The sequence below is a fragment of the Aptenodytes patagonicus genome, chromosome 11, assembly GCF_965638725.1.
Source record: "Aptenodytes patagonicus chromosome 11, bAptPat1.pri.cur, whole genome shotgun sequence".
NCBI lineage: Eukaryota > Metazoa > Chordata > Aves > Sphenisciformes > Spheniscidae > Aptenodytes > Aptenodytes patagonicus.
This window is the reverse complement of record NC_134959.1, coordinates 23553805-23576039: the sequence shown is the minus strand read 5'-3', so window position 1 is coordinate 23576039 and position 22235 is coordinate 23553805. Positions and strand designations below refer to the sequence as shown.

The 22235-nt window shown below is 59.6% G+C and overlaps 3 protein-coding genes across 7 annotated transcripts; 1 reads left to right on the top strand and 2 right to left on the bottom strand.

Annotated features, from left to right (window-relative positions):
* Window positions 1-245: 245 nt before the first annotated feature.
* On the bottom strand, window positions 246-9818 carry ACD (ACD shelterin complex subunit and telomerase recruitment factor). Its single transcript, XM_076349220.1, has 14 exons — window positions 9712-9818; window positions 9039-9168; window positions 6410-6534; window positions 5756-5846; window positions 5101-5180; window positions 4850-4894; window positions 4255-4289; window positions 3718-3875; window positions 3441-3528; window positions 3206-3286; window positions 2430-2528; window positions 1496-2184; window positions 1014-1090; window positions 246-818 (listed from the first exon to the last, which is right to left on the bottom strand). The coding sequence occupies exons 1-14, from the start codon at window positions 9816-9818 to the stop codon at window positions 755-757; spliced, it is 1869 nt and encodes a 622-aa protein (XP_076205335.1). The 3' UTR covers window positions 246-754.
* Window positions 9819-12564: 2746 nt separating this feature from the next.
* On the top strand, window positions 12565-22073 carry LOC143165770 (C-signal-like). 5 transcript variants are annotated; one of them, XM_076349498.1, is made up of 7 exons: window positions 12641-13007; window positions 13378-13429; window positions 13694-13881; window positions 14158-14316; window positions 14442-14561; window positions 18152-18261; window positions 22030-22073. In XM_076349498.1, exons 1-6 carry the CDS (start codon window positions 12861-12863, stop codon window positions 18254-18256), a joined length of 771 nt encoding a protein of 256 aa, XP_076205613.1. In that variant the 5' UTR covers window positions 12641-12860; the 3' UTR covers window positions 18257-18261; window positions 22030-22073. The 5 variants fall into 5 exon arrangements, with proteins under 5 accessions (XP_076205615.1, XP_076205613.1, XP_076205612.1 ...); XM_076349500.1 differs by lacking the exons at window positions 13378-13429; window positions 18152-18261; window positions 22030-22073 and adding an exon at window positions 14866-15066 and having other exon boundaries at window positions 12565-12707; window positions 12823-13007; XM_076349497.1 differs by lacking the exon at window positions 22030-22073 and having other exon boundaries at window positions 18152-18345.
* Window positions 15514-20851, bottom strand: LOC143165771 (C-signal-like). The gene is made up of 6 exons (XM_076349502.1): window positions 20615-20851; window positions 20044-20095; window positions 17196-17383; window positions 16605-16763; window positions 16194-16304; window positions 15514-15830 (listed from the first exon to the last, which is right to left on the bottom strand). Exons 1-6 carry the CDS (start codon window positions 20756-20758, stop codon window positions 15717-15719), a joined length of 768 nt encoding a protein of 255 aa, XP_076205617.1. The 5' UTR covers window positions 20759-20851; the 3' UTR covers window positions 15514-15716.
* Window positions 22074-22235: the final 162 nt, after the last annotated feature.

Genomic DNA, 22235 nt, shown 5'->3' with positions numbered 1-22235 from the left:
GCGGGACCATGACCCATGGCGGTTCAGCACGCAGCTCTGCAGCCGAGCTCCAGCCGCGCCTGCCTCGCCATCCCCGCAGCTCTCCCGATGGCACCAGCGTTACCCCAACACCCAAGCGGCTTTCTCCTGTGTTGACCTCCGCCCCGGACCAAATGCATTCCTTACACGGATGTTTACGACAAAACAGCAAGATGCTTATTATTTTTTTCCCTTTTTTTTTTTTTTTTTAATACAAGAGCTGTGTATTTAAAAAATATACAATTTTTATTTTTAATTTCTACAGCATAACCCTGCAGGATATTTTTTGTAACGAACAGCGCAGGACCCTACCTAAACCAATCAATAAAACGTCCAAACTCCTGCGCTGCCTTCGGAGCGGGGATCAGGTTGTGGGGCCTCTGCAATTGCTGCCGCCCCTGCTACGGTGGCGCCAGGTCACCTCTTGTCCCCAGTCGCTGGGCCAGGGCGTTTGGAAAGGAGGGAGAGGGAGAGGTGGGAGAGGGATGCTGGCTCACGCACAGGCATCCCTGAATGGATGCTTTTTTTCCCCTCTCAGCGCTGAGGGTGCTGGCCTTCAACAGGTCATGTCCCCAGCACGTCTGGAGCCAGGGTCTCTGCAGCCAGGCCAACCCACTCAGCGGTCCCCTTGGGGACTGAGGTCCTGGTGTCCCCCCATCCCTCCCTCAACTGCTCTTCCCAGGCAGCCCTAAACTGTTTTCGCTGAACCGGTGAAGAAACAAAGGATGGGCTGGGCTCAGGAGTCCACCTCCCCGTCTGTGAGTATCCAGCACGCCCACTTCAGCATCGCCTTCGAGATCCTGCGAAACCAGACCGGGGGAGCCAGGGTGAGAAGGGACCCGGCTGGGGACACGCTGCCGCATGCCGGACGAGGACGAGGGGTAAGGCAGAGTTTGGGGACCCGCTGCAGGGATGCAAGCAGCGATGCCCGCATCCCACGGGGCCAGCTGTGGGGGGAACAAGGGACAGCTGTACGAGGCCGTCGCTGCACTGACCTGACAGATCTTATCCGCTCGCAGAGCTCGGGGCTTGGTGCCTCATATCTGTACTGGACCAGCTTCTCCTTCACGTACTGCAGAAGCGAAGGGGGAGGGTGAGGCTGGTCTGCCCCAACCGCAAAACCCAGAGCACAGCCCCGCCACGCAGCCCGAGACCCCGATACACCTAGGAAAACTCCGGAGTCTGTCCCTCAGTCGTTTCCTGCTCTTCCAATCCTATTTTACCCGGAGAGCTGGAAGATGCTCCAGCAAGTGTTGGTTCCCAGCCAGCTCGGGCTCAACCACACCTTCACCCAGTGCCCCGGATCCTCCTTCAGGAGGGTTAGGGCCAGCATCTACACCGCCACCCGCTTTCAACTCCCCATCCCCACCAGCCAGGGGAGGAAAGGCCTCGGGGATGGACACCAGCGGTGGGGGGACACAGAGAACCTCCCCGGGGACCACCCCCCAGGGGACCCCACCAGCTGCTTCATCTTTACCGGCTGCAGAGCTCTGTGCTGCTCCAGACTGGAGCTGGGGCCGCTCACTGGGGATGCTTGCTTTTCCTCCTCCTCTTCCTCAGAAAGCTCCTTTCCACGCCGCCGCTCCTCCTTTCTGCTCTTCTTCGTGCCCCATGTGCTCATGAACTCCACCCTCCTACCTCTGCCTCTCCCCCTGCCCCACGGGGCACCTTGGGGATGCTGCTGCCCACCGAGGGCCGGCAGTGCCTGGCCATCTCCTGCCAGCAGCTTCCTCTTGGCACCCACAGCATCTCCTCCCTGGGTCCTGGCACGAGCTGGAGGGAAAGCTGTGCCACTGGAGTCCGCCTGCTCCCTGTGAGGCATCCCTTCGGGCAGGTATTGCAAGCGGCTGCTGGGCAAGACGGGAAAAGCCGGAGAAAGAGATGGCAGGGTGGCCTGAGAGCCCCCCGATACCTGCGGGCCTCGAGCAGGGCGGGGGGCATCACAGGATGCCTCCGCAGCTGATGTTGCCTGGGTGGTGCCGGTCTCCACTGGGCTGGTATTGCCATAGGAGTGGAGCAGGGAGGGAGAGGAGGTCTGCACCGGCTCTCCCTGCGGCAAGCCCTTGGGAGAATCTTGGCTGCACGGTTCCAGCAAGTCAGGGGTGTTGCTGTCAGCAGCCACATCTTGGTGGGTCTTCGGTGAAAGGTCGTGTTGAAAGGTCTTCTCTGGTAAGAGAAAATGCATGGTGAGCTTGGGCAGGCGGCTGGTGGTGGGACCAGGAAGGTTGGGCAGGAGAGCGTCGGAGCTGGAACGATGCAGGCACAGGGCAACGGGAACGCTACAGCACTACTTTTTGGCCAGGGGAAAGCAAGCCAGCATCCAGGATGAGCTACATGGTCACCCAGTGAGAGGAGAGGAGTTGTCTCCTGCCAGCAAGGCAGGCTGGACACCCTGGGGCATGGGGACTCACCATCTGAAGAGTTCAGGGTCAAAGATATTGGGGGGAGCCTGTTCCAGGGGTTGTCCAGGGATTCCTCCGAGCTCTCCGACAAGGCTGTTGACTCTGCGGCTGCAACAATGAAGTCAGGGGGTTGATTTTGGCAAAGAAAGCAGCTGCCCGCTCGCAACCCTGCGGTGGCTACAAAGAACTGTGCGTGAGGTCTCGGACAGAGACGGCACTCGAGGAGAGCTCCAAGAGCCCTTTCCAGCTGAAACTGGGGTGTACTCCAGCCAGACTCCGTCCACGACCTCAGCCAGCCCCTGTAGCAGGCAGCGGAGAGGCAGACGCTGCCCAGAGAGCAGGCAGGTGAGAGGAATACCTTCTCCTACACCCTGCACTGTCCAGGACAGCAGCTCCCTTCATCTCCTCCTCTACGTGGAGCTCCTGCAGGTACTTCTGCAGCAAAGCTTGGTGACACCAAGCCCAGTGAGGTGACACAAGCCCATCCCAGTGCCGAACCACAGCCAGCCAAGAGCCCACACTCGGGCAGGCAACTCAGGCTCCACGATGGCATCAAAGGGACAAAACAATTTGTTGTGCTCCCAACAGCTCCTGCTCAGCTTCAGGAGGCTGCAGGAATGGGACCATTCCCTGCCTGCTCAAGGCAGGGCTGGGAGTCCTGGTCTCCCAAAGACCTGGCCATGCCGGTACCTCCTCTGCTTGATCCAAGGAGAAAAGATGGGCTGAGCCAACTTCAGAGGAAAACACTACGAGGCTGGATGGGATCTGGAGGTCCCACTACTCACGGCTGGCTTGGGATACGACACTCAGGTCACCTGGCACTGTCCTGTCATCACTGCTCCTCCCGGGAGTTGCTTCGCTTGTGTCTGCAATGAAAGGGGCACTGCTGGTCACGTCCCAGCACGGTGTGCAGTCAGAGCAAAGGAAGTCTTCTCCCCATCCTGGGGAGACCCTTACTTTGCGTGCTTGGGCGCTGAACTGCCCACCCGCCTACCCTGCAGACGAAGCCACCGTACTGACCTGCCTTGGAAGCACGGCAAGCAACTGCCTCCTCCTCAGGAGGGATCACCAGCGTGTTGGCTGGGACCGTGAAGATGTCCTCACCCCTCTGAAACGAGACGCGTTACGTGGTTTTCACGGGGCAGTCCCACTCAAGCTGCAGGAGCCCACCCGTAACTGGTAGTTGAACACCATCTCCCCAGCACACCTCCAGCTCTGCCCGCCGCTCTTCCCGTTCCTTCTCCCACCCCTCCAGAGCAGGGTCCCCACCATGAGCTGTCTCAGCGGCCAGACTGACCTCTTTCTTGCGCTCTGCCTCCCACTGGGTGACAGGAACCTCGTCCGTCGCTGGCGTCTCCACGGGCATCCGTAAATCCAAGCATTCCTCAGCATTCTCCTTCAAAACCTCCAGCTGGTTCTGTCCTATGGCATCGATGAGCTGAGAGATGGATGGCTCTGGAGCGAGAACACATGAGCATTAGTGGAGAAGACACCTTAATTCAGGCAAGCCTCACTTGCAAATGCTTTTACTCTGCTGCATGACTGTCATGTGCACTGAAACCTGTGGAAACACAAAACTCCGCACTTCCTTTGCTTCTAAGAACTATCTTTCCCTTCTCCACACAGGTCCTGGAGCAGCAGCGTGAGCATGGGCGTGCAATGGCCCATGTTGCTTTAGCTGTCAGCACCATCTTATCCTGCTTCAGGCTTAGCAACGTTGCCTTGTGAGATCTGGTCACGTTTGTGCTACCTCTGCCTAACATAGACCAAGCTGAGAAGAACCAGGAGCCCCACCAAGCAGCCAGAGCATCGTGTGCCCCCCACAACCCTTTACCTGAGCTGGGAGCGTTCTTCAGAGCGAGACTCCTCCTGCAATGACCAAGGAGAAGACAAAGCCTGGTTACGGCTGGGACACATGCAGGCCAGCAGCCCTTTGCAGCTCTTGTTTGCAGATCGAGCACCCAGGCTTGGGAGAAGCAGCTCGTGGAAGCAGCGGATTCCCCACTGGGTGCCGGATCCGGCCACCACTCAGTATCCCAGGAATACCCATCTGGGAGGCCCGTTCCTGGAGAGATCCGATGGAGACCCCTGAGGATCTCCAGAGTTGGGGCTACTAGCATGGAGCGGAGAATGAGCTGTGCAGGGCTTCACCTACCCGGCCACACTGCCCACAGCTGGAAGAAGCAAGTTCTCCTCCCAGCTCTGCCAGCTCAGAGGAAGAGGCTGGGTTGGAGAGCCCTCTGCGTCACCAGGATCTCATGGTCTACTCCGCTCTGTCATATCCTGGGGCAGGGAGTCCCACAGGTTAACCGGGAGCTGCCACAGCCTGTGCCTGCCCTTGCCAGCCTGCCCTAACTCCACTCAGAGCCTGCATGCTCTCCTCATGGTGTCTGGATACGTTCCCCAGCGACGGCTAGCCCCGTACTTACAGCCAGAGCTCCTTCATCTTCTGCAGCACAGAGGGCTCCTGGTTCCTGCAGCAAGAGAGAAGCCAGTTACCGATTCCCTCCGAACCCTCATCTTCCTTCAAAGCTTGCGATGGAGAGTGCTCCTCTTTCAAAGAACTAAAAGTCCCCACCACAACCAGGTCACACCAGGACTCCCAGGGTCAGCGCCGCTCTGGGAAGGTGAGGAAGCCCCCCCCCAGAGCAGAGCCCCCCGCCCATCCCGTGGGACGTACCCATCAGATGATTCCATCCTCTGCCTCTCCATGGGCAGCACGATGAACCGCTGGGCCATGAGGTAAAACTCGCAGTCCTCCTGCGGGGCAAAGGGAACCCGTGAGGCAGAGGCGAGCAGTCCCACCTCCACTCCCACCTCCCCTGGGGCCAGCGAGCACCCACGCACCCATCCCAGCTCTGCCACCAACCCTCCAACCAAAGTGAGGGCCCCCTCACAAAGGACAACCCCGTTCAACGGGGGGTTTGTACCCTCCTACATCAGCCGATGGCTCTTCAAGAGCCACAGGCCAGGCTGTGCCAGCCCGAGGCCACGAGGACGCTCCTGAACCCCTGCAAGGGGACAGCAGGCAGCTCTGCCACCAGTGGTCCACGTAGGTCTCCTGCAGCTGCACGGCAGCAGGAGGTAACAGCCGGGTTGCCCTGGGGGAGATGCACCACATCTCCATGGAGGGCTCATGCCATCCCCTGCCCCAGCGCCCAGGCCAAGCCATCGTCACTGCCACAGACCCTCCCAGGAGCTGCACATGGAAGAAGAGAGAAGAAAGGCCACCCCTCCTCTGCCTCCAGCTCCTGGGAGCAGCTCAAAGCAGGTAAGCATGCAGGAAGCAAGGCAAGGTGCAGGGACAAGTTGCTTCCACTCATCAGAGCCCTTACCAGCCTGGCCTCCTCTCGGAAACACACCGTGTACTTCTGCAAGACGATAATTCTGCAAATAAGGCTGGAGAGCCTCAGCTGCATGTGGGTGCTAGAAAAAGAACAGAGCAGGAACGTCTCGGAGAGATGAAGAATGGAGCTGGACCACCCAGACTTGTAGCGGGGCTCCCCAAACAGCTACGCCAACCACGTCAGGGCACGCTGGAACACGTCTCAGCATGAGCACCAGGGACCAAGGGCTCCTGGTTCCTCCAACTTATTCCTGCTGCTCATCCTTGGCTCTGCTACCAGCACCCCGCCAGTCTAGGGGTGTCCAAATGGGGAAACTGAGGAAAGCACTGAAGGAGCAGCCCAGGCTACTGTGGTTAATGCTCTGGCTCCTTTCATAAAGACCACGGGCTCTTTAGTCCTTTCTAATCATGTCGACATGGCATCGCAGCTTCTGCCATCGACCCCTGCCCATCCTAGCCAGCCAAAATTGGAGCACCGAGCACCGGCGTTCCGGCTTTCTTCTCTTAGCAGCTCTTTCACGCAGACTTCCCACCCTGTGATTGCTTTAGCTTAACACAACCTGAAACAAGACCAGGCAGGAGCCCCACTAGCAGCTGTGGAGAACCGCTATCCCAGCCACAGCCGAGTCACGGTAGAACCCACTTTTCCTCCGCCTGCAGAGCTTCGGATGTAATGACCACGCGGATGTAGTAGGACCCATCTGAGACCTGTAGGACGGCATCTTGGAGGACCCCAGGTTGGCCTGGAGCAGTTGAGTCACTCAAAACCTATCAAGAGATTGAGGAGGGGGGGGGAAAAAGTCTCATTCAGACTTCCCAGTGAACAAGGATAGGACACCGGGCCTGGCCGAGAGCCTGGACTCTTAGAAGAGACGGTCACCATTCACCGTGAAGCCAGGTGGTAACGCTTACCCCGAGACCAAGGGGTCCCGGCTGGACCGAGCAGGCTCCACGCCAAGACAGAACAAGGGACACGCCACATTGTGCAAGAGAGCAATTGAAGGCGAGGTGGGAGAGGAGCCACAACCAAGCATTTCTTTTATTTATTTTTTTTTTTTTACCCAAACCAGCAGCAGGAATCCAGGCAAAAGGGCTCTGGGCAGGCTTGGGACACGTGCTCCTCTGCAAAGCAGAGGGAGACAGAGAGCAGGAGGATCATTACAGCCCTTCCCTTCTTCTGAATGAAGCTCCTGGTGCAGCAACCCTGAGCCTGTACTAAGCCATGTCCGTGCTGGGTCAAAACAACCCCCGAGGGAAGCAATAAACTGCTCCTCCAAGTCTCGTACCTGCCTGCTCCTTGGGCTGGGAGCTGTGGATCAGTCCTGGCCTGTCCTAATCCCTACAGCCCTGGGCTTCTCCTGGTACACACCTACGGTTTGGTCACATACGTCATGTACGCCGTTCACCTGACTGGTGATGTTGGGACACGACGCACAAAGAGGGGGTGGGAAATCACATGTCTCACCGCGCACAAAAGCCACCGGCATCTGACGAGGGGTGCACCCATGTCCTTTAATAGGTGCCCACCGTGCTAAAAAGGCCAGTTGTCGTCAGCTGGGACCTTCTGACAACAAAAGCCTGCCAAACCTACTACATAAACTCTCTGTACAAGCCAACGAGGCTTGCTGCTGGGTTTTAGGATGCCCATGCCTCCAGGATCCTGCTCCCGTCGGTATCACAGCTCAGCCACCCAGCAGTCCCCAGCACGCAGGTGGCCAGTCCCACCACGTGCTCACTCACTATGGGCAACTCTTGATTCCCAGCGGAGGCAGAGTGGCTTAGCACACGCTGCAAGACAGCACTGGTACCAGCAGCAGGCAGGGCTGCTCACAGGACTGGGTAAAAAACAAGATAAAGAGGGTAGGTTTGGAAGTTATAGATCTGGAACAGATAGAGAAGAAGGCAGGCATAGCTGGAGCCCAGAGCAAGCTGGAGAAAGGCTCTGCTGCTCAAGATACGCTCCCAACCTCCATTAATTGTGGAGGACTCGGGCGGGGGTAGGTTGGAGGGTAGTCACACTGAGGGAACTCTCCCCACTAATCCCTCGAGCCCTAGGGGGGATCCGCTCGTTCCCTGCTGGGTCTTCATCAGCCCAGGTGCAAGAGATCTCCTGTCTGGAAGAGGGGACTGGGCCAAGAAGTAGGGAACCAGCAATTTCACCACCTCCACGTCTTCAGACGGGATGGGGAACAGGACCACAGGGTCTCCTCTCTCCCGCTGTCATTTTTTTCTCCCCATCTCATCTCTCCTTCCATTTAAATCACAACATCCATCTTTCTCCTTCCTCCTCCTGTTAGTAAGGAGATACCTGATTTGCCTCAAACATCTCATCCCCAGAAGACGTTAGGAGATTGCTGACAATAACGTTGTCCATGGTGGGATGCTGCTACAAGCACCCAAAGAGCGCGAGAGAACAGCAAACCAGAGCACTGGAGCTGGGTCTCTCCAGCATCCAGGTCATGACCACAACCCGTCACAAGGCAGGAACCACTCCCTGCTCATGCGGGTCTCACGTCTGCTTGTGCACCCAGTTGTCTCGCAGCATCTTCACCCAATCCCCCCAAGTCCCCAGCTAATGATCAGCAGCACTGACTCCGCTTGGTTGTTTTCCTCCTGCTTCCTTCCCGCTGCCCATCGGGCCTCAAACAGGCAAGAGTCCCCTCGCTAAAGCTCTCTCCTGCCACGTAGGATAGATCAAATGTCAAAGACATCGCCAGCGCTGCACAAAAAGCTCTCCAGGAACTACGCAGGAGCAGGTTTTGTGCCTCAGAGCCCCATGCCCTGAGTCACCACGCAAGAGGCTCTCCCAGAAGAGCCAGCATCCGTGGGAGGACGAGTTCGCAGGCCCACCAAGGCTCACCACCAGACAAGACGAGGCTCCAGACACCTCAGCAGGTCCTGCTTCTGCCTCATGCTACCCACTGTCAGGACCACCCATCAAACGACATGGTACAAGGAAGGACGGGACGCAGAGAGGAGGAGGAGGAAGGCGAGGCAGCCTGCGAGTGCAAGGCTAGGAGAAAACACGACTTTGGAGACTGCAAACTCTTTGGACGAGAGCAGGGCACACCTACCAGGGGTGCAAAAGTCAGCCAACGTAACCAGAAATGGGTAAAGTTCCTCCACCTCAAAAAAAAAAAAAAATATTGGGGACTTTGAAGAGGAAGGGTCGCCCACCCACAGCCACCGAATTGGGAACTGCTGAACACTTCCCAGAATTTGGATTTCAAACACTGTTGGAGCACTTCAGGACAGTCCCCCTCAGTACCTACCCGCAGGACCTGCCCGGCCAGGAGGTTCTCATTGGCATCCAGCTGCTCATAATTCACCAAGAGGTTCACAATCCAAGGCTGCAAGACGTAGACTTTAGGAGAAGACATGTTATTGTTCTCATACACAAACCTACGGGACAAGAGACGAGGCACCAAATCAGAAGAGCGAGACACGGCAAAGCTCCGGCATCCCGGCAACCGTTTTGCACCCCAAACACAGCCACGACCCCAGGGGCTGGCTCGAACCCAGCCCAAATCCACCCACTTCTCCGCAAGGACGCCCGTCCTAAGGGAGCCGTGCCGAGGAAGATGCGCTGCTGGGGGCACGCAGGTCCGGCGGCATCCCGCTTCTCCCGGGGAGGGGGGACATCAGGAGGCTCCGGAGCTGCGTGCGGGCTGGGGCAGGCCTTTTGCAAGTCTCCCACCCAGTTCAGGATATTCTCCACCCCCCCCCCCAATTATTTATTTATCCCCCAATAACTATTTTCCCGTGCCCAGGACTTAACCATCACCCTGTTAACTGCAAAAGGGGGGAGGGGGGCTCTCTTTGCTGGGTAAGGGCCGCGCAGCAGGGCTGGGACAGGCAGGGTTGGGGACAGGCAGGGGGTTGGGGACGGGCAGGGCTGCCGCGCCTAACCGGGCCTCCCCCCCCCCCCCCCCCCCCCCGCCTCACCCGGGCCCCGGCGCCTGGCGCCGCCCCGCCGCGCCCCCGGCCTGCTCCCGCCGGCCCCGCTGCTCCCCCGCGCCGGCCCCGCCGGGACAAGCGGCCGCCGCCGCCATGGCCCCGGGCAGCGAGGCGAGACGGGGCCGCGACCCAGGAAGAGGAAACGGGGCCGGGCTGCCGAGGATCCGGGGCGGAGCGGCTGGCGGAGCCCGCCCGGCCCCGGCTCCATCCCCACCCGCGTTCCCAGCCCCAGCCTCATCCGCATCCGCATCCCCATCTGCATCCCTCTCCCCATCCGCATCCCCATCTGCATCCCTCTCCCCATCCGCATCCCCATCCCCATCTGCATCCCTATCCCCATCCGCATCCCCATCCCCATCTGCATCCCTCTCCCCATCCGCATCCCCATCCCCATCTGCATCCCTATCCCCATCCGCATCCCCAACCCCAGCCCCAGCCCCATCTGCATCCCCAACCCCATCCCTATCTGCATCTGCATCCGCATCCCCATCCCCAGCCCCATCCACATCCCCATCTGCATCCCCAACCCCATCCGCAATCCCCAGCCTCAACCCCAGTCCCCAGCCCCAGCCCCATCTGCAATCCCCAGCTCTATCCCTATCTGCATCCCCAACCCCATCCGCATTCCCAACCCCAGCCCCAGCCCCATCTGCATCCCCAGCCCCAGCCCCAGCCCCATCTGCATCCGCATCCGCATCCCCAGCCCCAGCCCCAGCCCCATCTGCATCCCTATCCCCATCCGCATCCCCAACCCCAGCCCCAGCCCCATCCGCATCCCCAACCCCAGCCCCATCTGCATCCCCATCCCCATCCCTATCCGCATCCGCATCCCCAGCCCCATCCACATCCCCATCTGCATCCCCAACCCCATCCGCAATCCCCAGCCTCAACCCCAGTCCCCAGCCCCAGCCCCATCTGCAATCCCCAGCTCTATCCCTATCTGCATCCCCAACCCCATCCGCATTCCCAATCCCATCTGCAATCCCCATCCACAATCCTCAGCCCCAGCCGCATCCCCATCTGCATCCCGAACCCCATCTGCAATCCCCAGCCCCAACCCCGACTGCATCCCCAGCCCCAGCCTCGTCCCCATCCACAGCCCCAGCCCCGACTCCATTCCCATCTGCATCCCTGTCCCCATCCGCATCCCCAATTCCATCCCCATCCGCATCCACAGCCCCAGCCCTGTCCCCATCTGCGTCCCCAACCTCAGCCGCAGCCCCAGCCCCATCTGCACATCCCCAGCCTCGGCCCCATCCGCAGCCCCAGCCCCAACTCCATTCCCATCTGCATCCCCAGCCCCATCCGCAGCCCCAGCCCGCACCAGGCTCCTTGCTCTCCTCCAGGCTTTTCCTGGGCACACACATGCTTTTCCCCGTTGTTTGGCCGACTTTCTGTTACCGCTTCCCATTCAGTGGTTCACGCGTGATGACAAACCATCACTGAAACACTACCTTGTTTTCGCATTGTTTCCTTTGGTTTTGGCCTCAATAGCTCTAAGCAGCCCCAGGTTCTCCCCAGGCGGTCGCCTGTGGGAAGAAGCGTCCTTCCACAAAGGGGCTTGCGTACGCTTCGCCTCCTCTTGAGGCATTAAAACTGCTTACCTGCTCAAATCCGGCAAGCAAACCGGGAAATGTTGAGGCACGTGCTGAAGGGACGGCAAACGCCTCCTCTCGTGCAGGTCAGGGCCGAAATCAAGCCACGTAAGTCGTGGCTCGGTCCAGCCGGCGTCTTTTCATCCCCAGGCCGGAGGCTGTGGCTGCATCAGCGGGCTTGAGTGAATGCGGTGAAATGCCACAACGCTGGTGAGTGCTACACAGAAGAGTAGACAGCGGGGTTTGTTTTTAAAGAAAAGAAGCTAATTTATTGGGATCTTTGCATAAGGTAGCACGCACGTGGGTCAAGTCTCTTGAACAGGGCGGTAGGTTACTCTCAGGTTACAAAGGTCCTTGTAGCAGCATCTCCAGCTGGAGCAGGTGAGACTCCCCAAGCTTACACCCACCCGGTCCTGCGCGACCACCTGCCTGATCTTTTGTTATTAATTATCTTAAACTACCGACAAAGCATCTCCTAACTATCTTATACATATGTTCTGCTATTACAAATTGTCTGTGCACAGTTTGGTCGACGCTGCAGCAGGAACCACCTGGGGAGGCCGTGGGGTGCCCAGATCCTCCCCGCAGGGTGTTCATCAGCACACGGAGACACGCAGGTGGCGCTTCTCCATTGACTTTTGGCACAGCAGGAGCTCCTGGGGGATCTTCAGGCCTGTCCCGAAGCTCCTGTATCCACCAGTCAGAGGTTTTCTTTGGAAGGCAGCTGGGAGTTCAGTCCATCGGTCGGTCCGGTGCCTCGCCGCTGCAGGAACGAGCCGGGGAGTACCTGGACCACCCTGGGACTGGACGTCTGTCGTGTGTTGTGTGTGCGCCTGGGCACAGCCCCGATTCCTGGCCATGCCACAGTTATACCCAGGGGGCAAAACTGAATTTTATCCTTCTATCACACTTACAACTTAAATACTATAGCTGTTGTTAGAGCAGACCCTCAGGAAGGGGTTGCTCTGGGCAGCTCTGGAGGGTTTCCAAGCGGTCCTGGAGGGTTTATAGGTTTTCCAGCCTGTTGTGGTGGCCAAGGGACACTTGTCTGTCCCAGCTGCTCCGTCCCTGACCCTGGCTTTGGCGTTGCACAAATTAAGGCCAACAAACTGCACTGTGCAGGGTCAGCGAGTCCACCCTTGCCTGTCTGACCTCGGGCGAGGGGAGGGACAGAGCCTGGTATCCCACGAGGGAGGGCGGCGGTGGGAGGGGACATCTCGGTGCGGGAACAGGGTGCTGGCCCGGAAAACCAAGCGGCTCAGGTTTGGTGGAGCAGGGAAGGTACAAAGAGCAGTTTTCCAGACATCCAGCCCAGGGCATTCCCTGCCTGGGCAGGACACTTGGCTCCCCTTGCATCACTCCTCGGCCGCCAGGAAAGGTGGATCGTGGGTATGGACCACAGCCAAGAGACTGGGATGCGGGCAGAGAATTTCCTAGAGCCACAGGCTGATGCAAGCCCTCGTGGGAAAATGCGAGATAACTGACTAGCAAAAGGTACCTGCAGAGTCAGGGCGAGAGCAGTGCAGCGGCGGACAGAGCAGCATGGCAGGACTTCAGGTCCGCTCCCTTCTGGTGACTGGGGCCAACCGGGGAATCGGCCTGGGGCTTGTCCGGCAGCTCCTGGGGATGCCAAACCCACCCGAGTGGGTCTTTGCGGCTTGTCGGGACCCCAAGGGAGAGCGAGCGCAGGTGAGGCTGGGCTGGGACGCGGTGGGTTGTGCTGGGGGACGGGAGCACTCGGTGCCAGGGCAGCAGGTTGGAGCAGGGAGGGGGTTTGCAAAGGGCTCGAGCTGCAGCCAGGCACCCGCGGCACGGGGCAGCCGGGTTGGGACGGCTGTGACACCAGCTGGGCATGGGATGTGCAGAGGAGACAGTGGCACGTGGTGTGTGTGGGAGGCACGGAACCCCACCTGACGGGAGCAGGGCAGCCAGAGCAGGGTGCTGGGTGCGAAGCGGTGCAGAGGCAGAGCCGGAGCGACGCAGGCTTTGCCTGGGAAAGGCTGAGCCTCTGCACAGCTCCTCCTGCCTCTCCATGCCCATGTGGCCCCCTCTCTTGCAGGAGTTAAAGAATTTGGCCTCCAGGCACCCCAACCTGGTCATCATCCCGCTTGGTAGGTGCCCTGAGGTGGGGGTCCCTCGCCCCGGTTCCCCTGGCATGTGTCCGGGCGCTGCGTGCACCCTGGGAGCCCTGCACCGGGAGGGAACCGTGCCAACGGGCCGGTGCCTGCGGGGACACCGGGCGCTGCCCTCCCTCCTGCCCATGGCCAACCCCAAGGGCACATCCCTGGGGGAACACAGGGGCCTCCCACCCCCTGGCACTGTGCGGGGTGTGAGCCACCACAGGGACACTGACCTCCCCTGCCCTGGCTCTGCAGAAGTCACCGACCCCGCCAGCATCAAGGCGGCTGCAGCCAGAGTCGGGGAGCAGCTGGGGGGCTCGGGGCTGAACCTCCTCATCAACAACGCTGGAATCGCCAAGTTGAACTTGCTTGATACCGAGACGCTGGAGGACATGTCCCAGGTGTACACCACCAATACAGTTGGGCCCCTGCTGCTAAGCCAGGTGAGACCCTCACCCGAGTTGGGCTGTCCCGGCGGGCATGAAGGGCTGGTGGGAGAGGGTCCTGCATCCGCTCCGGTGCCGATGGGCTCTTGCCCGAGAAGAAGCTCATAGAGCCGTGGGCTGGAGCTCAGGAGCTGGAGTCTGGCGGGCTGGGGCAGTGGGAAGAGGAGGGAGGATGCTCCAGTGCTGGTGCCAACATTGCCCACCGTGGAAGAACCTGGTCCTCTCCCCTGTGCCACCTCCGTGTGTGCCCCTGTCTCCTCTTTCTCCTCGCAGGCGTTCCTGCCCTTGCTGAAGAAGGCTGCCCAAGGGAGCCCGGGCTCAGCGCTGAGCTGCAGCAAGGCAGCCATCATCAACATGTCCAGCTATGGGGGCTCCATCGCTTCTCCCTCTGGTTGGGATCTGATGCAGGTTGTCTCGTACCGCTGCAGCAAGGTACACACATGCCATACTGGGGACAGATTTGCCTCCCCTGGCCTGTCCCTGCCGTGGGGTCTGCACGTGTCCCCTTGCAGCCACCCTTCCCCTCCCACCGCCATCCCTGCCCTGTCTCCCCGCAGGCTGCTCTGAACATGCTGACCAAGTGCCAGTCCCTGGGATACCGGGAGCACGGCGTCCTCTGCGCTGCTCTCCACCCTGGCTGGGTGCAAACCGACATGGGGAGCTCAGCCGGACACACGGTAGGAGTTTCACCGTGGCGGGTCCACCAGAGCCCCTGTGCCAATTTTCCACAGGAGGGAGTTGCTGCCCTGAGTCCCTGACCACGACCTCCCTGCCTGCTCCATCGCTGCCTGGGCAGCTCCCCCTGCCCTGGCCCCGGCTGCCCGGTGCCCCCATCCCCTCGGCTCCCTGCTCGGCCCCTCTGCCCGGGGCTGGCGGCTTTCCCCTTGCCCTGAAGCGGCTCCTTCCCCTGGCCCCAGCTGCTCCAGGGCAGCCCTTAGCCAGGCCTCAGGCATCGGCTGCCTCTCCCTCTCTGCCCCGCAGCCCCCCGTGACAGTGGATGCCAGCGCGCGAGGGATGCTGAAGGTGCTCTCCTCCCTCTCCGAGAAGGACACCGGCACCTTCCTGGACTGGGAAGGGAACGTCGTGCCCTGGTGAGACACCAGCCCGGCCTCCTGGCAGCGGGGCCCTGTGCCGCTGCTCCCACCTGCCCCACGTCCTCAATAAACCCCTGCCCGAGAGCCACCGGCTCTGCTGTGCGGCCCCACTCCTTATCCCGGGGTGTGGCGGTGCCTGCAGCCGCCCACCCAGCCCACAGTTGTCGCTGGGGTCCCACGAGTGACAACCTGTGGGTCCCATGGCATCATGACCGCCCTCTGGAGACGTCCCCTCCCGGGGGGAGAGAGATCTCCCCGGCATCCGCAGGGCTGGCGAACATCCCGAGCACCCACAAGGCTGACTTTCCCCCTGCCCGGCTGCGGGGGCACCCCCAGGGCTGTGCTCAGCCTGGGGTGCCCGAAGGGCTGGGGGTCGCAGGGACCGGCTGCCCTCTCCCCTCAGTCGGGGGATGCTTGGTCGCAGGCGGGACAGACGGACGCATGGCAATCGGGCAGCACAGGGGGAGTGGGTGCCAGGCTCGGCCAGGAGGTTTGAGGCTGGGGGTGCGGAGACGGAGCAGAGAGGCGTCAGTTCCTGGCGTTTACGGAGGTGGGGGGTACAAGAGGGCTGCAGGGCCGTGCGTGGGGTGGGGAAGGGGGAGAGAGGCTGCTTCCCGTGCCCTTCCCCTCTCCCTGGCAGCCCGGAGCAGGCTGAGGGTGAGCGGGGTGACCACGCGGAGGGGTGAGCCAGCGAGCAGGAGGCTGCAGCGTGGGCAAGAGACGCCATCCGTCTGTCCGTCACCAGGGCAGACTGTTCCCTTCCCAGTCGAGGAAGGCTCCGGAGGTGTCCCGCGAGAGGCTGGCCAGCACGGTCAGGATGCCCCGCACGCTGTGCTCCACCGTCAGGGGTGCCTGCAGAAGAGGACCAGGCGCAGCGTCACTGCCGTGGGCTGCGACCGGCACAGAAAGCAGCCGGGCTTGGGCAGACCGGAGGGCGCACGGCCTGGGGAACAGCAGCCAGGGTGCTCGTGGGGGCATTTTTCCATACTGCCGCCCCCCCCCGCTCTCTGTGCTGGGTGGGGGGGACAGGGCTGGCTATCCTGTGCACTTGGCACGTTGCAGCTTGCTGCCTGCTCCCTGCCTGCTCCGTCCCAGGAGATGGTCCTAGCAGCCCACAGCATCACACAACATCCCCTGCCCCAAGTGCCCCTGCCCTCCCCGAGAGGTGGGGGTACAGCACGGGTCCTGCTGGCCCTCCCCTGCACAGCCCAGTACCTTCTCTGTCCCCATGTCGGTCTTCACCCAGCCAGGATGGATGGCCGTGCACAAGATGCCCTTGTCTTGGAGCTCTGCAGCCATGCACCTCGTCACCATGTTCTGGGCAGCCTGGAAGAGGCACCGCCGTGCCAGCACGACTCGGGGCGCGGGTGGGCAGGAGGGGGGGACATTTCCCAGCCAGGAAATGGCTGTAGAGGTGGGAAATGGGACTTTGCCCTGGGGTAAAGCATCGGCACAACCCGCCTGAAAGGCTCAGTCCCGGCTGCTGCTGTTCTCGGTCTCCGTGCTTACGCTTGGGAGAACCAGGCAGGGGGTGGGTGGCCTGGGACAGGTGGGTGCCCCCTTGGGCTCCCCTCCACGGGCACGGTGCACAGCAGAGCATCCCCAGCATCTCCCCTGGCACCTCACCTTGCTGGCACGGTACGGGTACATGGGGGCCTCCAGCACCCCGAGGCACAGCCCGATGGAGCCCAGTTTGGTGGAGATGTTTATGACTGCGGCCCTGCTGCAGCTCAGCCCCTCCTTCCCCGCGCCCTTCGCCGCCTTCTCCAGGAGCGGCAGAAATTCCTGACACAAAGACACCGACGCTCTGTTAATACGTGACAAGCCCCAAGCTTGGGGACCGCCCTGGAGGTCTCTGTCGCAGACTGTGGATGAGCAGTTGGACAGACACCCCCGGCAGAAGGGCAGTGGATGGGGAGGACGCCCCAAGGACGGGCCAGGCTCCAGCCTTTCCCTTCCCCAGGGAAGGAGCGAGCCGGCACGGCCAGCCCGGAGCAGGCAGGAGCTCCAGCTGGGGAGGAGCGAAGCATGGGAGATGCTGGGGCTGGGGTGAGCTGCCTCCCTGCTCCTCTGGGTGGGCAGAGGAGACCCGCGGTCCTGGTCTTGCCCCCATCAGTCTGCCTCATTTGAGAGAGCGAGAACCCCCCCAAGCTGAGGGCACCTTTGCCATGGGGAACATCTCCCCAAGCAGGAGAAACCCGAAAGGTCCACACGTACCTTGGCAACCTGGAGTGGCCCGACCGCGTTGGTGGCAAACACGGAGAGCATCTCCCGCGAATCTAGGGAGTGCAGCGTGGCGTGCGAGCTGACGCCCGCGTTGTTGATGAGCAGGTTCAAGCCCTGGTCCTTCAGATGAGACCCCACAGCCCGTACGGCCCCTCGGATGCTCGGCAAGTTCACCGTGTCTGCCGGGGCGAAAAGCAAAGTGGAGGAGAGCTCCAGCGGGCCACGCAGCGTCCACTGGAAGGCGTGCTGTGGCTGGAATGGCTCTCTTTAAACCAGCATTACACAAAAAGAAAGGACCAGGTTTAGCAGGTCAGGGTGTTAAACACATCGAAATGAGCAACAGTTTGTCCCCACCTCTTGGTTTCGCAGCCTTAGCTGAATTAAACTGCGATTCGGCTCCTTTTTGGTCATATGGAGGCTACTGGTAAGAAGAACTTAGCTGCATTTGCTTTCTGTATTCAAGGAATTTATGATTGCACAAGGGACGCTCGCTCCTTGCACACTGAGGCTCCCAGTTTTATTTCCACCAGGAGCCAACGCAGTTGGATTGGCACATTTTAAGGAGACACCATCTTTGGGGAAACAACCTAACTACACTCTTGGAGCCCTCCTGTACTGCACAGCACCTATAGGAGCTGTTAATATTTTATTAATTTTATTTTGAATTACGTGAAGATCTTTTCTGGTTGATATCTGTTCTGAGTGATCATTTAGAGTTATCTTTGCCTTTTTTAACAGTTCGTGCTTAAATTGATCTTCCACAACATGACTTCCCATAGCTTTGCAGCCATTTGTATGCAAAATCCTTCCTTTTTTCCTTTTTTTTTTTTTTCTTTAGATCTTTTTGCTTGACATTGTTACCAACGAGGATTTGGAGCTGACAGATGAGCTGAGGTGAGTGCAAGTAATAAAAGATTTGGGATCTAACCTGCAGTATTTGTTTGCAGGCTCCGAGTCTGAACCTCCCCATCCTTACAGATGCTCTGGCCAGGCTGTGGGGACAACCCCTCTCAAGCAACCAGAAACAACTGACCTCCCTGAAATTGTGCTAACAGGGGTAAGCATTTCCAGTGCCTTTTTCTTCACTTAAATATTGGTATCTCTTTGAAAATCCGCCATGCTTTGACTGCAGGATTTTTTGGCTAAAGCAATAGGAGTGGTATTTTTTAAGTTTATGTTCAGCTTTCAGGTTTGCTTGTTAGGATGTACATCCCCTACCAGGCGCTCGCCCCACTGAAGTGGCCGCTGTTGATTTAAAAGGGGTTATCTAAACACCTTCAGGATCTGAAATGGGACGGTTAAGCCAACATTAAACTTTATATATTGCCTTTTAATATCCCAAATGCACCACCGAGCCCTTAAGAACCATGAATATTCCTGCGTCTGGGCATGTTGGAGTGTGCCTTTGCTCCCCGCACACGTTTCTGCAACGTTTTTTGCAGGTGCTAATCTGATGAGCCTGCCACGTGGCGGGGATCGCAGAGCTAGATTTCTTTTTTGCAACACTTTCGCCCTCGAGTTGTGTCTCTGTTCTCATGCTTAGACAAGACTGACTTAGCAAAGGTTTGCAAGGCTGAAGATTCCCTTCTTGGAGTATTTTGTACACTGATGAGCAGCAGAACAATCCTTTTTCCTGGCATTTTTAACTAGCCCGGTGGCTTTATGGTGGTAAGCAAGTATTCGAGTGGCCCAGGACTTGTACCACCTTGCCTTGTGCAGCACAGACCTCTGTAGAGGTGTCATAAAAACATTTTGGGGGAATTTGATGAGATAATCTGCTGTGGGGCTGCCGTGCGTGAGGGGATGGAGCCTTGGGATTTGAGAGGACATGCATGGCCAGCTGCAGGACATATCACAGGGTGCTTTTTAGCGACTTCTCTTTGGATAATGACCAGAGTTCAAGGCTCCATCACTCCACCACGTGTGAGGGATCTTTCTGTCGCTTTGGTGAATGATTAATTGCTCTGTTTAGACCAGCTGAGTCATTGCTCAAAGGAGCCAGGCATGTGGGATCAGCACGTTTTTAGTGCTAGGCCAGCCACATTTGCTGAAGGAACAAACTCTTGTCTCCTTGGAAGAAATACCCCAACTTTGGCAACACCAAGCGCTGCCCTGGCTGCTCTCCCTTTCCTTCCCCAAGTCCCCGTGCTGTCCAGGTCTGTTTGCCACCTTCTCTCGCTGCTCCCCAGCGCTGCTGACAAAGGCCACCGAATCTGGCCTGCCTCCACGGGAGCAGGGAAAGGACATCTCCCCAGTCCAGGCTGCGGGCATCCTGAACCAGAGCATGCCTCCAGGCCTGAGCATCAACCTGGGATACCACCACCACCACCACAAGGCCAGATTTCCCATATGCATCCTTTTAGCCTATTTCTTTTCTCCCTTTTTACCAGCAGCAAAGGAAATGCCGACCGTGGTCACCTCCAAACAGACCCCAAACCAACCCTCCTTCTTAGGAACCATCCAGCAAGCGTGCTTGCTGTGCCCTGCCTTGCTTCGCTTTGCGAACCTGCATGTCCCGGCCCAAAACTCGGGCACTGTATTTAGCATCTTTGGGAACAGAGGTCATGCCTTTCCCATGAAACTCGCTCATCTGAGGTGTCCGGACCCACCTCTGCCTGCCTCCGAAGCTGGTTTGACTGCTTCCAGCCAGAGGACAGCTCTGCTTGGAGGGGGAAGCCTGCCCAAATGTGCGCCCATCCCTCCCCGCCTGGCAGGGCTGGAGCTGCCTGGCTGCCAGCGTTAAGGCAGGCTGCCCGACAAAGCTGCCCCCAGTCCCGTCCCCGAAGCGAGCGGAGGGCTAGAAGCAATGCCGGATGCAAGGAGGGAGATTGCTCCATACCTAGCTGGACCAGTTTGATGCTGGGGTGCTGGGCAGCTAATTCTCGCAGGGCCTGGAAACAAAGTGATGGAGCGAGGGAGGAGGTTAGAAGTCACCAGCGGCACGGCCAGGTCTCCCACCCCTGCTCCCAGGTCACCGCAGCTGGAGCCGGGACAGGGTGGCTTTGCTTTTGCTGGGCAAGGTGTGCGGGGCTGTTCCCAGCGGACAGGGCACGGTGGCATCCCCGTGGCCGGCAGGAGAAGGGGTGCTGCTGGGCTCAGGCATTGCCCCCCGTCCTGGGTGATCCCAGCATGGAGAAGGGGTTGGCCGGCCATCGGCACGGCCAGGAGCAAGCACTGAGGACATGGGCACCATGTCTGCCCCTCCAGCCTCATCCCGCCTGGCTGGGTCAGGCTATGCCGTAAGCACGGGGCTGGGGGGTTATGAGACCCCGCCGGAGCACTCCTGCCCCCACTGCCGGACCACCGAGCCAGGGCCAGATCTGGCAGAGAGCCGGCAGAGCTGCTGGGACCACAAATTCCCTTCGCCCTCCTGGCTTGGGACCATCCCCATGCCCTGCGCCTGCACTGACCTTCCCTCTCGGACCCTCGGGGTCACGGCAGGTGGCAAAGATGTGCTGGGGGGGCCGGGGGCTGGCAGCGAGCTGCCTCACGAGCTCCAGCCCGATGCCCCGGTTGGACCCCGTCACTAGGACGCTCCGAGCCAGCGCAGCCATCTCTGCGGCCTCCGCGCCGGGCGGTGACACACGGCAGGATTGCCGCCTGCTCGGCGTGAAGAGGAGCCGGGCACAGCCCAGGGTGTGGCTCCGGGCACCCACGGGGATGGGGACGTTGCCAGCACCAGCCCTGGCCCCTCGCCTGCCCCAGGCAGAGCCAGGGTCCCAGGGTGGACCAAGGGCTCCCCGTCATTTTGCCACATGGGGCTGCATGTCTCCTGCATTACCCAGTACCCCACCGCTTCACTCCTCTAAAGCCCCAGCTCCCAGAGTCCCTGTAACCACGGGAGAAGGGTCACCTCTACCACAAGCTTGGAAGAGCACTTGGAAACACCACCAGGAAAGGAAAACAGGTCCAAATCTGGCTGTGGCCAGTGATCTCCCAGTTTGGGGCGTGAGTTTGGGATGGTTGAACCCAGGAATGCTAATCCAAAGTCCAGCCTGGGAAGCGCAGGGAGGGCATGTCTAACACTGCGAGCTCAACTCGTGCCGATGCTTTCACCCAGAGCACCCAGGAGCCAACAGAGAAGACCCCCAGCTCCCTGCAGCCCCGTCCACCCACTGCTGGGGCACCAAGCTCACAGCCATCAGCCTTCTCCTTGCTGGAGGACAATGCTGGATGCTTATCAGACCAAGAGGTGCCTGCAAAGCCAAAGCTCCTGCAGCCCAGACCAGCCTGGGGGCATGGATTTTTAGGCGGCAGAAGTGAGTAAGGTGCTAAAAGAAACAAAAAGCCTCAGCTGAAACGGAAGAATTGGGGCAACACGAATTTAAGGTGGGGGAGGAAATAAGAAGAGGAAAGTAGGCGGGACGGGTCTGTCACATCTGGACGTGCCCAAAGGGACACATCTGTTGCCCAGCCTCGCTCAGCCTGGCGGAGGGGACAGAGCTGACTATTCCCCAAGTATTTGAGCGGGTCCAGGCCTGGCAATCACCAAAGAAATACTTGAGCCAGCAGCTGGGAAGATGGTGAAGGGGTCCCACGTTTGGAAGACGTGCTTTCAGCTAACGCAGAGCATGGAAAGGAGGAAGCAGTGATGTTTCCTTCCATCTTGGTGGGTAGACTATGGCCTCCATGAGAGGTAAGCGTGCTGGGTGTGGATTTGGATGGTGTTAGACCCGCTGTAGCAGGCGTTATTGAGGGTGTAATCTCCCGCGCAAGCAATTGCACCGCACAGACTTGCCCGCTCCTGCGGCTATCTGCAAGCAGCATTCAGAGCAGAGCTCTCATTAGGAACCAACAAGACTGGAGTTTCCTCTTTTCCTTCCAGGCTCCTTGGGAAGCAGAGAACAGACACAAGCGAAGAGGGCTGCTGGACCAGGAATGGTGGGAACAGCCACAGGCCAGCACCAAACTGGGGAAGATGAGCAGCAAGCGACCTTTGGAAATGGCTAACCGATGACAACCAAGGCCAAGGACAGCAGCGCAGACATGCTCATGGCTCAGGAACCACAGCTTGGGTGCCAGGAGGGATGC